General features: G+C 37.8%; 1 protein-coding gene across 5 annotated transcripts in view; it reads left to right on the top strand.

The window, feature by feature from the left end:
* The window catches only part of arvcfb (ARVCF delta catenin family member b), a 386,639-nt gene that overhangs the window by 158,015 nt on the left and 213,985 nt on the right, over window positions 1-14,639 (top strand). For 4 of the 5 annotated variants that reach the window (XM_038273622.1, XM_038273620.1, XM_038273621.1 and 1 more), the window contains exons 4-5: window positions 7,865-7,911; window positions 9,517-9,737. The exons of the other annotated variant lie outside the window; for it this stretch is intronic. In XM_038273622.1, the coding sequence (XP_038129550.1) occupies window positions 9,546-9,737 (192 nt within the window). In that variant the 5' untranslated portion in view covers window positions 7,865-7,911; window positions 9,517-9,545. The remainder of the gene's footprint in view (window positions 1-7,864; window positions 7,912-9,516; window positions 9,738-14,639) is intronic. 5 annotated transcript variants of the gene reach the window in all.

The raw sequence follows: 14,639 nt of genomic DNA, 5'->3' as shown, positions 1-14,639 counted from the left end.
AGTAGGATTCTTTCTTTTTTCACTACATTAAGAGTATTATTTCCTCAAGGGAAGGTGCTCTAATTTGAATTATTCACCCTTCTGAATCAGGTGTGGGTAAAAGTGATTTTTAGTTCGCTGTGTGTTTCAGAGCAGAATGGCAGAGGGCATTTGTTCTGGTCCAAGATATATAACCACAGATCTGCCTGCATAATTGAATGTTTGAAGTTTTTCACCTGTAGTTACTTACAACTTGAGAAACTTAATTGCAATTCAGATCTATTCTGCGCTGTGGAGACAGTTGTTCTTTTGTGGACGACTCTGCTTTGAAGGCTTTATTATGAAGTTAGACAGATGGCATGAGCAGTAGTTCAAATACTGACTGATGTTTTTTTTCCCGTGCATAGTATGATTTCCTTACGGCTTTATTTATGTGTGTCTCTTGAAATTCAGCCATAAATTTAATAATGCAAGATTAACATAGCGTTATTTAAAAAAAGTCTAGCTCAATATCCACCTGTCTGTTTTTAACTATTTTCTCATTTAAAAATAAAGAAACAATTTTGGATTTATTCGTATTTTTCACTGCATTTTCATGTGTTTTTGTGTATTTTCCTTCGTTTTATCCTGGACTCAGTAAGGCAGTTCAGACAAAAAGAATTGTATGAAATATGGGTGTTAAACAGCAGCTGCATTCCTTTACCTCCAGCTATGAAAAAGAAGCGCTATAAAAGCCATGCACCTCACTAAGCTGTGTTTATTCTGGCATCTCTCCACAATCACCCATTTGGGCATTGCTGCTTATTTTAAGAATTATTTCATGCTACTCTTGTCCTAAAAAATATTTTTGATTCCAGAAAAAATGCATTTCTTCTTTCCAGTGTTGTGTTAATGATGGTATCCTACTAATAATACCAGATAATCATTATACTAGATCCATCTTCACCACAGCAATCTGACGGAATCATTCAACAAAAAAAAAAGCAGTTGTAAGATTCTTAAAACTATTTTACATCCCGGCAGTTCCATGATTTATTATTTGAATTAAACTAGTAGTGTTTTTAAGTGAAATGTTCCTTTTCTACAAGATAATTGCTTCACATTTGAAATTCATTAAAGCAAAACAAAATTATGAGTATTTTATTGTGCATGAGAAGGAATAGCAACTGACACATCTAATGACAATCAGCAAGAGTCGTCCAGATAGTCAGTGTAGCAGTTAATCTGTTACTAAAATGAACAGCAATGAAATAGAAGAACTCCTTCTTTAGGTTTAATGTTAATATCTGATATTTCCAAATATGAGCTCAGTTGCTGATAATGATCACATATATTAATTTAGCCTGTGTGAGCAAATGGATGATGATAAGGTGAAATTACCCCCATTGGCGTATGAGACCTTCATCACTTAGTCTCTAAAAGTATTTAGTTCTTTTTACATCTAATGAATTCAAATTGCAAATAATTGTTTGTATTGTTAACACATTTCTGAAAAGTGAGCCATTTTGCCATATTTTGTTACATCACAGATTCAGACTTTGTATTTTAATAAGGTTTTATTTTCCTAAACCAACACAGGGTATAGTGTGTATTTATCAGGGGTCACCAACTTGGGGGAAAATGGGGCCCTCAAGGACCACATGGGGGCCCTCAACATCTTCTGAAAACAGAAAAACCCACCAGTGTTGAGTTTTACATATTATTTTTATGATTTATAGAGCATTTTATCATATCAATCATTAAAACATTTAAGCATTTAGGAATTAATAAATGACAATATCTAAAAGCAAATTAGAAATGAAAAGAAACTATTGAAATATGTTTATTATTTATGAAGTTTAGGTGAATGCTGACTCCTCCAGTTCATAGGTCAGTATTGGTAGCCCTTCCTATGACTCTTAAAAAGGTTGGTGACCCCTGGGCTATGTAATAAAAATGTTTGAATACAAATGCGAGAAAAACTTCAGATTTAAATTAGCCAAAATAGTACACAGGAGGTTGGGGATATAATGTGACAAAAGCTTTAAAATATCAAGAGGTGTGAATACTTTTAGTTTGATAAAATCTCAGTCTCCTAAGGTCCTTTTTTCCACAGTCCAACGTTCAACTTGATCCATCAGCCTGCTGCTGTCCACAATGTTCTCATGAACTTTTTGTCATATCATGAAACAAAAACACACTTTTCAGCCGAGTCGTGTGATTTTTGTGTACTTGGTTGTCAGCGTGTTTCATAAAACTGATGGATAGCGAGTTATTGCCCCCTTTTTTTTCCCAGTATCTGCTGCTCCACTTTACAATATGTGGTTGGTTTTTATTTTTACTGCTGGCCTAAATTTAGAGCCGTGCATTAATGCTGAGATGTGTTTACCGCTCAGGAAAAAAGTCTTGCAACAGAAATAAAGCAGCAACCGCACATGAATTAATGAGTTAACCTTTTTTAGTTTTTATTTTAATTAGAGATGTTTTTGCCATAAGGTGCTGAAATCCAACTCATTAGTTTTTTTTTGGTATTAATAAGTAATTTTCGCCTTTTTCTCTTTGCTTTTAATTATCCCTCCTCCTTACAAATGAACTTTGTGGTGTTTAAAGATGACAAAGTTGGTTTAAGAGTTCAGCTATGATTTGTTTCTGTCTCATAAAATTAGCAGTAACAGCAGGATATATAAAGGTGACCGGGGTTAAACGTGCTGACCTCTGTTTTGTTTTTATCCCCTTTGACTGAGGCTATAGCAAACATCTGTTGAGCTGAGGGGAATTCTTCAGATACTCCTTCTCTTGCATTCTGGGCTATTTTAAGCAAGGCCAGAAGGAGGTGTTTAATGATAAGCTGTGGGGCGTAGCTGACATGCCTGCCATGTTATTCCCCCAATGACTCAGGAAGCAATGGCTCTGTTGCCCCTCCAACCCCCAAGGGGTGCGAATCATTAGAGCCTGTGTTCAAGTGTGTCCAATCAGCATTGCTTTTGGAAACTCTGCTGATGTCACTTATCTTAAGTGCTGGATAACTTTCAATAAAGGCAAGAGTGTTATTTTCATACGCTCTCCCTTTTAAAGCAATGTTTCCATTTTGAAGCCGTGATGCCAGCTGCTTGCTGCCAATGCAGCGGACCAGGATGGTTTGGTCAGATGGATATGGAGTGAATTTGTTCCATTATTTTTGCAAGTAAATAACATGTTTTGTAAATAGAATTCTGAAAAAAAGGAAATGCAATGAAATAAAACTTTGAGAAACAATTAAAGATGAAAAAAACTGAATAACTTTGCTTTTTTTCTCAGATGTTATTCTATTTTTTCTTGTTCTTCTTTATTTTTCATATTTTATTGTTTAATCTTTTTTTATTAATTTATAATCTTTTTTGCTTTTTTTCTGTTTGTCTTTTGTGAATAACAATCTTTTAAAGTTGCATTTTACAAATCAAGACTCTTCCCTTTAAGCCAATACAAACATTCACTCTTCAGGTGCAGATTGAAAATATAAAAATCAGATTTAAATAAAGAATACATCTGGAAAACAAAAAGAAAATATCAGAGGAAACAGCAACAGTACTGTTAAAACCTTATTTTTTTTTTATCAAAATGTTTTTTAAAGATTTTGAATTTTATATTTTGAATTTCAATGCTTAGAAAATTTGTTTTTGTTTTTGTGCAAACTTCTATTTCCAAAACAAGTCCTTTGCTTGCAAAAGGAATGGAAGAAAATTCACTCCGTAGATGGACAGAAACTTTAAAGGTATAGAGCCTAAGAAGCAGCCTCCTCTATCATTCAAATGGATGTGGAATTTTTACGGAGCACAGTCTCCTTGGCACACACCACTCCGAATGGAAGAGGCAGATAAGATAAATAAATGATAAGCATGCAACAAACATCAAAGAGAGCTTGTGTGCTTCAAAGGGAATAAGGGCTTTGTGCTCAGCAGGTCCTATAGTAAAGAATGACTACTTGTCATGTGCGCACAGAATTAGACGGACATATTGTGGACTCTGTTTCAACAGTCTGACCTGTTTAAGATTCATATCGTTTCTTCTTCATTGATGCTCCCAGCTGAGCCAAGCTACCAGTTCGCTATCTTTCTCTTAGTGACACGGTCAGTTTGCCTGCTTTGATTCGATGTGCTGCGTCACATAATGTCATCTTTGCTGCTAAATCTTTTTAATGCTGGATTCTTTGTAAAAGGATTCATTCATCAAAGAAAAGGACAAAAGGCTCTAGAGTTTTTGCTCTGTTTGATTCCTAAAATCCTAACTAGAAAACCATTCATGTGATAAGAAGGGAGGTAAAAGGGGAGGCTGGATTAGGTTTTTCTATTTTAAGTGAATTTAATTTAATTTAGGTAACTGCAATACAATAAGTTAAGGTTTTAGGTAAGGAAAGTATTTTGAACCCTTACTTTAGGTCAATCATGGGCAACAGGGATATGATTCAAGGAATACAAAGATATTTATGAAACTTCGTATAATTTATAATATAAATCATATTTATAATATAAATCATGTATAATTTTGTACTAATGCTTTATAATCAAAACCCTTTTTAAATATTTTTTTATTATTATTTTCACATTATAAGAAATGGAGCCTAGGCGGAAGTTCAACTGAATAAACGATTATTTACCCATGCCCGCCTCCACCACAGCCAATCAGTTCTGAACCAGACCTCCATGAAAGCCAATCAGCATCCTGCGCTCATCTTAAAAGGTCACCAAATCCACATCTCAGTCTGCTACCCAAGCTTTAGCAGCGGTTGCACCATGTCGGACTTTGACTTAGATGACCCGATTCACCCACCTCCATCACCTTCTCCACCATCATAGCCAAGCTTCATCAGAGGGCCATTCTTCCCGGACTCTTGCTGCCTTCCCTCTCTTATCCCAACCGGTCCGGCAGAAGGCTGTCATGTTGAGCCTGGTTCTGCCAGAGGTTTCTTCCCAAAGGGCAGTTTTTCCTTTCCACTGTCGCTCCATGCTTGCTCATCATGGACAGGTTCATACAACCTGTGTTATCCAAACTGAATTCTCATCTTCCAGGTCCCAGAGTAAAGCTCTAGTACCAGCTCATGCAGTTCACTGGATCTCTTCATACTGCGGTCATGATCTGACCAACTCATCCATCTCCACTCCACCGCCAGTTTCAGTCCTGGGTGGAAACATCCCTACTCCTACTCCTGTTCATGCATATCACAGCAAAATAATTTAACCCTAATGTTTCCTGCTGAGTTCTGAGCGTCAAACACTAAAGTAAATGTATCACTAAAACTCTTCTAATTGTATTTCTTTTTGTTTTTCAGATTAAAATGTGCAGTCCTGAATAGTCACTACAGGGACATGAGATGGATACAGTACATATCAATCACACCATGCACAGATGAAATGTATTAAATAACAGGAAAAAACAGAACAAAAATAAAGAAAGAAAGAAAGAAAGAAAGAAAGAAAGAAAGAAAGAAAGAAAGAAGAAAAGAAATCGAACAGTGTGCAAAATAATCTCTTCCATGTCATTGCCAGCTATAATATATATGCCAGTTATAATATATTTTAAAATCACTGTTAGATGAAAACTTCAGAGTGTGTAACAAATGCGAAACTTTGGCTGAGCTATATCCAAGGGCCAAACCTTTAAAGGGTCTGAAATTATTTTAAAAATGGGCCCCTCAACTTCTGAAAGCACTTATTTGAGTGTCTAATTTACTCCAGTTTCAAATGATATCCTCCAGCCATGTCAGACTCACCACTGGTAAGTGAAAATCGGGATGACCACGTAAGGATGGCCTTACATAAACATCTCCAGAATGATTGACAATGAGGAGGACCACTTATTTAGATGATCCACCCATCGTCCACTATACCTTTAAATCAATAAATACATTACATTGCATTCTTTCACTAATAAGGATGTCTCCCTTTGGCTTTAAAATAGAAACTTTATGGGGAAACTAAAGCACTAAACAGCATGTGCAAATATAAAATCATACATGGATTTAGTGGATTTGTTGTGGGTGATCTACTAAAGTAGTGTACACAATTAATAATAGGTGTAAAAGTGGTGCAGTGTGCCCTGTTTAAATTAGGAATTTGTTTGTGCTTATGACTCTCACCATGCTTGTCCAGAAAATTGTCCTGCTTAATTTAAAAACGGAAGAAGAGAAAGGACCTTCTCTCCTTGAAGTAAAATTTATCAACGTACTGGAGGCACAAACACACCAGCGTACAGTAGCCTCTGGTATTTGTATTTCATAAAAACAAATCCATTCAGGTTATAACTTCTATTCCTGAGAGTGATATCACTTAGATACATAAAAAAATGTATAAAAAAATGAAAATGTAACTGAACAGAAGACAAAACCTGTCTAAAGGACATGGAAATGGATGTGTTGTCAGTTAGCAGTGCTGTAATGAGTTTCCATCAAAAATAGCATTGCTATTTGTATTTGCCTCTATTATTTTACTTCCTGACAGGCTAAATATTTTCTTTCTCTATCATTTTTTTCATTTCACCGATGCCCTCTGGCCAACATGAACAGATGATTTTTTTAAATATCTTTATTTTAGATTAAGAAAGTTCCCCACATTATTTTTCAGGTTAAATTATTTGCATTGTGGTAAGTAGTTACATCTGAATATTCTCCTCCCAGAATTTTGCTAATTTGGATGATCTGCATATGTTTTATATGTTGATGAAGGGAAACACAGCATATTTTATACATCTGCGGTTCTCTGGCTACCTCAGAGACAAAAACCATGTTAACACCTGTTAGTAGATCGGCTTTACATGCACTATCAAGTTTGCCCTTTTTGTTATAGGAGTAAACCTTCAGAATAAATCCTTAGTCCTCTCCTATAGCACAAAATGAGGTCATAGGGAGAACAGAGCCTCTCTCGTTGTTCCAGAGTATTCAGACTTATTGTATTACTTTTGTCTTAGCTTACCAAACAGGTATTCGATATGAATAATAGACTCTGATGGCTTTTAAAGGATGCTGATTTGGTTTCTGATTAACCTATGTTGACATAGCCATATATGCTTTGGATCATACTGCTGTCAAATCAAAAGACATCCTACTTTCAGTTTAAGTCCACTAGTCAGTCAAAGACTTATGAAGGAAATGCATATTAACACTAACAACCAAAAGCAACCATCTGATCTCCCTGCAGACAGTGTTTGATGTGAGACAATCTGGGGTTGCTGTCTACATTAGTGGCTACTGTAATTCCATATTTGTCCCCAGGGGAAACAGTAATGGCAATACTATTGCCCTTTCAACATTTGTAGTCTTACAAGAAGCCTGAGTAATATAAATAAAATCAAAGAAGCGACCCACCATGACTATGAAGCTGATCCCAGTGGGAAATTTGTAACTAACTATGTAGCCCAGTGATAGCCATGTCAGTGCAGCGACAGACTGCAGTTCTACTGTAAGGTGCCATGTAACAACCATACCATGATTTTTGCTTTAGGTTAATTAGTATATTAATTTCGCTATGTATGCTTCCGAAAAAAAAAAAAAAAAAAAATCAACCATCCCCTTTCTTTTTTTTTTTTTTTCAAATAGACTACTGGGATCCATAAATTGTACTAAAGGTTGGATTTTTCTAAACTTTTTCAGCGTGAGACGATGTTGCTGCCAGAACGGATTCATTTATTTAAAGTCTTTCTTACATGTTTTTTTTTAGAGCTGCCTCCAAATATGCCTTCATCTTTATAATCAAAGAAGTATGCAGGTCTTTGCTTTGCTAAAGTACGCTATCACCTTTTTGTTGGTTTACAACATCGTCAAATAGAAGACGGTTAGAGACGTGCTGTTGGATATGGTTTGTTTCAATCTTTTTAAAATGTCTTCCCTTTTCTCTCTTGTCTCCCCCTGTTCTTTCTTTCCCTCCTTTTCTACCAGCTCTCCGTTCTTGGCTTTGCTTCATTGCTGTGATCATTAGAATTGAGGTGACTGATTGTTTCCTAACACCCGCTTATCTCCTTAGTCCATACTGTTGTGGATTTGTATTTCCAGCCTCCTTTGTTATCGTGCTGTCAGCCCCTAGATATCATGCCTCCATCAGTAATGGATATCAGCGTGTGTGTGTGTGTGTGATAGGGGTGGATGATTGTTGCAGATTGCTGCAGGAATCTTGCATGTGCTGGATGTTTGGCCTGTAATGCTTCTTGTGTTTTAAAAAGCCTAAGGCCTCTTTGCATGACTGTAACCAATGACAGCGCTACTCCTCCACATTAGCTGTGAATGTTCATTGGAGCTCTGACATAATGTCTTTCCTCCCGTTTTTCATTCCAAAAACAAGAATATTGGTTTTTCCTGAGTCTGCATTGTGCTATTTCATTCTGTTCTGTCCTGTTTTGAGATGTTCTTCTCCATTAGAAGCACTTCTATTTTCTAAAATCTGTGTAGGAGTTCATCAGGAGTTTATTGGAATGTCTTACTAATGATGAAACTTCTGATGCACAAAATCAGCACCCAGCTGTGCATCCTTATTTCCCATGTTGGCCTTGAGTATTAGAGGCTTTGCTGCGTATTGTCCCCCGTTGAGCAGGAAACCTGAGCGTGTGTCTCCATGGGTTTGGCTCTAAAACTACAGCAAGACTTAAAGTCGTAGGGAAATCATATTTAAATGTCAAAAAACCTGTCTTAAAATCTGTGTTTTATTTTTCTCCGTTATCTTATTCAGGCCAGTAAGTTATGCGTCAGCTTGTACACCTAAATTCGGCCAATCATATATCAACGGCCATGTGTCAATCAAATCTTTTCAGTCATAGCATCTTGATTCATATGTCTGTGTCTTCAGCAGGCGTAGAGCTAGCAGAACTGGCAGGGTTGCGAGGCAAGGGCTGAAACATGTAGGGCTGTAAGCCTTCTACACCAAATCAAGCTTCTGCCGCCCTCTTTCACAACATCTTCGTCCCCACTTTCCCCCTCTAATTGAAAAATGTATGACGGAGGAGACTCATCCACGACCTCCGACACAAAACTCTCCTCTTCTTGCATGTTTCCGCTGTCCATAGCGTTCCTTGACAGTGTCGTTTCTAAGTCACCAATTTAGTGCTACTTGGTCCCAATGGAATTTCACATTGGGAACCTACTAGCACTAAGTTGCTAACTGGTTAGCAAGATGCTTCTGAGAAACCGGCCACAACCAAACTTGCAAACCTTCCGCCACAAATATCCCTCTCCCTTGATAAACGACCAATCACATTCACTTTATTCATTGTGTAAAGTCGTGCACCACTCGGGAGAATTCGGAACTGCAATGGTTGGAACGGCTGCTTCCCTGTGACTTTAAGAAATAACTTTAGTTCATAAAACATTCTGTAATTTTGACCAAATATCTTTGATGATCCAAACTTTAGAATTGCTTGCTTTTTTTGTGTCATGTCAATGATGCTAAATGATTCATCACTGCCTCCTCCTGACCTGTAAATATCATATTTGATACCTTCCACTTCATGCCACTCATCCAGCCTGATGGGCCTGGGTGTCTATAATGACCTGATACCCCTCCCTGCTCCTTTCTCTCCTCTCTTTTCCTAAAATGGAAGCTCTGTCCAAGCCTTAGCTGACTCTGCACATGGAGGACTATGACGTTTGCTCTGCTGCCAGCATCCTGGCCTCGGTGAAGGAGCAGGAGGAGCGTTTCGAGCAGCTTACCCGAGCCTTGGAGGAGGAGCGCCGCAACGTCAACCTGCAGCTCGAGCGTGCCAATCTGCCACCCAACCCCGCCACCAGCCAACCCCTAGCATGGCAACAAGTGGTGATGCAGGTAAAGCACGCTGGTCTGCCGGCCAACGTTCCCCCCTGTGGTTGACTTTTACAACCGGAATCTCGTGCTATCATGCAGCTCCCTCTGTGCAGCGCCTCACCTCCCCCCTTCTTCCATCTGAGCAAGCTCATTTCATCACCCTGTTTGCTCACGGTCATCACTTTTTCATGATTGCAGGGATTGTGTAATCTCTGTTTAATTTCCCAGTGATTTGGGACACTTGTTCCCATTGTCTGAACCCACTGTCCTGGGTGTTGTAAATTAATCCTCTTTCTGGTGACTCATCTCTAAAAGGGAGCTGATGAGATTCAACCTCTCATTTTGTCTGTTTTCACCTCCCCAATCTGCGCCACCTTCTGCCATCCCGTCTTATCTCCTCTCGCCCGCTGGTTGCAGGAGCTGAGTGGAGGTTCTTGTAGGTGGATGTAGTCGTCTGCTGGCTCATGGAAAATCGTTTAGGCTGTATAGTTCAAACCAGGGTTTGTTTATCTTATTTTGCTTTACAGGAGAAGAAAAAAATATTCAGACCTGCATGTTAAACATTTAGCAAAAGAGGAATTGCTTAAAAGCAATTCCTCCTTACAACTTCATAGTAAGCTTAATTAAAGCTTAGATATTAAAATATATTTGTAGCCATTGCTTTGCTTTATTTTCATATAAAACTTTAAAAAATCCCAACTTTAACAAGAGTTCATCATTTTGATGTGAAAATATGACATATAGGACCCAGCCTTCAGAAACTGTTGATCTTGGATAGACCCATATGCAGACGGGCAGAAGGAGGTTCAATGGTGAGTAGGAAATAATTTTATAAAGTAATAAAGCTAACAAAAGGATGTGGTTTTTAACCCTTTAAAGCCCGATCCAAGAATAAAACAAAACAGAAAATTACTTTTCTTTGGTTTAAAGTCCTTATTTGGCCATTTAACAAAATATGTAAAAAGAAAAAACAGAAACACATTTTTGATATTAATAATTTATTACTATGCGATAAGTCAAGATTGTTTTTTGTGTAGTCTTCTGCCCTCTGTTTTCAGGTAAATCTGATTGTGTACAATAGGATTTTGAGCAAAGTTTTTACCATTAAATTATGCAAAAGGTGTCAGATGCAAAACATTTCAGAAACTGTATGCATCAAATATGATACATTTGGCATTACATGGTTAAGACTTACCATAGCAAAACAGCATGAGATGAGCTTTAAAAAGGAACTAGAGATGGAAACAGAAACAGAACAAACAAGAGCAAAAGAAAGGCTCATCACAGGTGAACTGATTAGGATAATTAGTATCCATAATAAAACAATAAAATCAGCACCTGAATGCGATTGGACTGATTACACAGAAAAAGAAAAAAAAACCGATAAGATTACCAAAGCAAAACCGCTTAAAAGATCTAACAAATGAAACCAGATATGAAAGAAGCTAAACTAAGATAAATTAGAGATCTGCTTAAAAATAAATCCGTGTCTATAAAAAAATCTAACTAGTGTGAAGAGGAAAAGAATTAAGTAACATAGCAATACAAGGGATGTGAACATATAGTTTGCTTTTTAAAAAATGGCTTCTTAGATTCAAATTTGTTCCATCTGATTAATGGATTACTCTGCTTAGAAATAGCTTGTTTCAATGTTGTTATGTTGCAACCCTATATTAGAGGGCGCCAATGTTGGTTCTTAATGCAAGAATAGAAACATTAATGGATCCAGAGTCCAGGGGTGCGTTCCATTACAGAGGCTGCGTCCTCCAAGGACCTGGTCTATCTGGACTTGGTCCTTGGAAGGAAGCCAGAAGAGTTTGGCTATTGATTCAAACAGGTCCAGCCTTCTCTGGCTTCACCGCCTTACCTCTGTCGCCTAGCAACTATAACAATTGCCTCACAAAGCAGGCAAAGAATGGATTCCAAACTTCTATGTTTCAGTAAGCTAATTATATTTTCGAGGGGTTTCATCAACCTAAACCTTTAGCAACCTACTGTGTCATTGACCCTCTGAAATTCAAGGTCATATCAAATATAAATCTAGTTGATTCCACCAAACTGAAAAATGGGTCGTCGATCATTTATTAGGAGAATTATACAAAACAGTTACCAGATCCCAAGAGGCAGCTCAGTGGTTAGAGCATAGAGCTTGGAATCCTGAGGTTGTGATGCCCACTCTGGGTCTTTGAGCAAGACCCTTAACCCCCAATTGCTCCCAGGGCGCCCAACGGTGGCAGCCCACTGCTCCCCAAGGGGATGGATTAAATGCAGAGGAAAATTTGGATAAATAGAGTTCAATTATTATTATTGCAAAGCTGGGCTGTAACTAGTTACTTTGATCAGCTTGATTACCTTTTAGAGACATATAGATGCTTTGGTATTTTCTATTAGCTGTTGGTTTTTTTGTGTAGGACTGAGGGTGTGTGTTTGTGTGGGTGTTTATTTTTGCACCCGGCCAAGATGCAGTTCAGCTGTCATCTTCACTATCAGCTTTTCCTCTGCCTTCATTTAAAGCATGGTTGAATTTCCTTCCAACTTTGCTTTAAATGTAAGAATAAACTAATTACTGAGTTTTGTTTGCATCCTGATTTTATTGTTTGCAGAATCGAAATACAACAGAGGAAACTAACTCTTCTAGTTATTAGCTAAGTAGTCATAAGAGCACAGATATTAGTTTTTGTTCACATGATTTAGGATGTTGTCAGCTCATGTGCTTAAACTGAATCGAGATTCTGATAAAGTAGAAGCCCTGTAATGATTATACTGTTAGTACTAAAATTATATGCAGCTCCCTTTAATATATTGTTTAGATTGTAAGGCTGCAGTATTCAGTGTCTGTGTATAATTTTGTTTTCGTTAGTCCAACAGCTACATCTCTGGACTATATGAAAATAAAAGGGTTCTTGCAAACATAGTGTAAAGAATCTCAGCCAAAATGTCCAAGTCATTTTAATAACTTCTAATAAAGCATTACAATACATGGGAGAAAGCAGCTATTTGAGGATTTCTCCATGATCATGTAGTTTATATAAGCAAAGACAATAGAAAAGGGTAAAGCTTCAATCAAACAGATTCTGTCATCCATAAGTTTATCTCTGTTGCAATTAGAAGCCATTCTAGTTGATGGATTAATTCCCACATCTGTTGGAAATACACAGGGGAACTTATACATACATTTCTAAAAACAGAGCAGCGTGAGAGGAAATCAGACACCGGAAAAGTAAAGTTGATCATGTGCATTTCAAAATAAGAGTGGAGGCTGTCTGGATTAGTGTAAACTCTTACCTACTTTCCCTTCACCTTTTGCTGGGTCAGCTCTAAGAACACAGTTATTGGTGGAAGCATGCAACATGTTTTTAAGTGGTAATTTAGAAAAAAAAATCATAAATGAAACTCTGAAAAACTTCTTAATAAAAATAGGTTTTGAGAGTAACTTAGCAGTTTTCTCATTTTATTTTCCAAATACAATTTTTTTCAAATGTTTGTTTTTTTCAATTCTATTTCTTTTTCTGTTTTTTTTTAAGACTTTATATCGTAAGTTTTACTTTTTTTAAATTTTTTATTTTTATTTTTCAGGTTTCAAATTAGATTTTTCCAATTCTTTTATTTCAGATAAAGTTTCATTAATCACATTCTTTTCAAGTTAAATTTTGCTAACCACATTCTCTTATTTCTAAGGGGTAGCCTTTCCTCTAGTGTAAGGTACGAATGTGCATTGTTATTTGTCTTTACTGACCTTGGAAGCAACATCTTAATAGGTAAATGTACAACCGTTTGTATTGAAGTAAAGTGAAGAGAATGCAGTTTGTGAAACACAATTTGAAAAGAATGAATTTCATAAAGCTAAATCTGAAAAAAAGAGATAATTTTTTTATTCTAAAATATAAGATTGTTAAAAGAAAATGCAAAAAAGAAAAAATAGCATGAAAAATAGAAATATACACTATATTGCCAAAAGTATTTGCTCACCTGCCTTGACTCACATATGAGCTTAAGTGACATCCCGTTCCTAATCCATAGGGTTCAATATGACGTCGGTCCACCCTTTGCAGCTAGAACAGCTTCAACTCTTCTGGGAAGGCTGTCCACAAGGTTTAGGAGTGTGTTTATGGGAATTTTTGACCATTCTTCCAGAAGCGCATTTGTGAGGTCGCACACTGATGTTGGACGAGAAGGCCTGGCTCTCAGTCTCCGCTCTAATTCATCCCAAAGGTGTTCTATCGGGTTGAGGTCAGGACTCTGTGCAGGCCAGTCAAGTTCATCCACACCAGACTCTGTCATCCATGTCTTTATGGACCTTGCTTTGTGCACTGGTGCACAGTCATGTTGGAAGAGGAAGGGGCCAGCTCCAAACTGTTCCCACAAAGTTGGGAGCATGGAATTGTCCAAAATGTCTTGGTATGCTGAAGCATTCAGAGTTCCTTTCACTGGAACTAAGGGGCCAAGCCCAGCTCCTGAAAAACAACCCCACACCATAATCCCCCCTCCACCAAACTTTACACTTGGCACAATGCAGTCAGACAAGTACCGTTCTCCTGGCAACCGCCAAACCCAGACCCGTCCATCAGATTGCCAGATGGAGAAGCGCGATTCGTCACTCCAGAGAACGCGTCTCCACTGCTCTAGAGTCCAGTGGCGGCGTGCTTTACACCACCGCATCCGACGCTTTGCATTGCACTTGGTGATGTATGGCTTGGATGCAGCTGCTCGACCATGGAAACCCATTCCATGAAGCTCTCTGCGCACTGTTCTTGAGCTAATCTGAAGGCCACATGAAGTTTGGAGGTCTGTAGTGATTGACTCTGCAGAAAGTTGGCGACCTCTTCGCACTATGCGCGTCAGCATCCGCTGACCCCGCTCCGTCAGTTTACGTGGCCTACCACTTCGTGGCTGAGTTGCTGTCGTTCCCAAACACTTCCATTT

This window comes from Cyprinodon tularosa, unplaced genomic scaffold (genome assembly GCF_016077235.1).
Source record: "Cyprinodon tularosa strain WSP-4 unplaced genomic scaffold, ASM1607723v1 ctg88, whole genome shotgun sequence".
NCBI lineage: Eukaryota > Metazoa > Chordata > Actinopteri > Cyprinodontiformes > Cyprinodontidae > Cyprinodon > Cyprinodon tularosa.
This window is presented reverse-complemented; position numbering and strand designations above follow the sequence as displayed.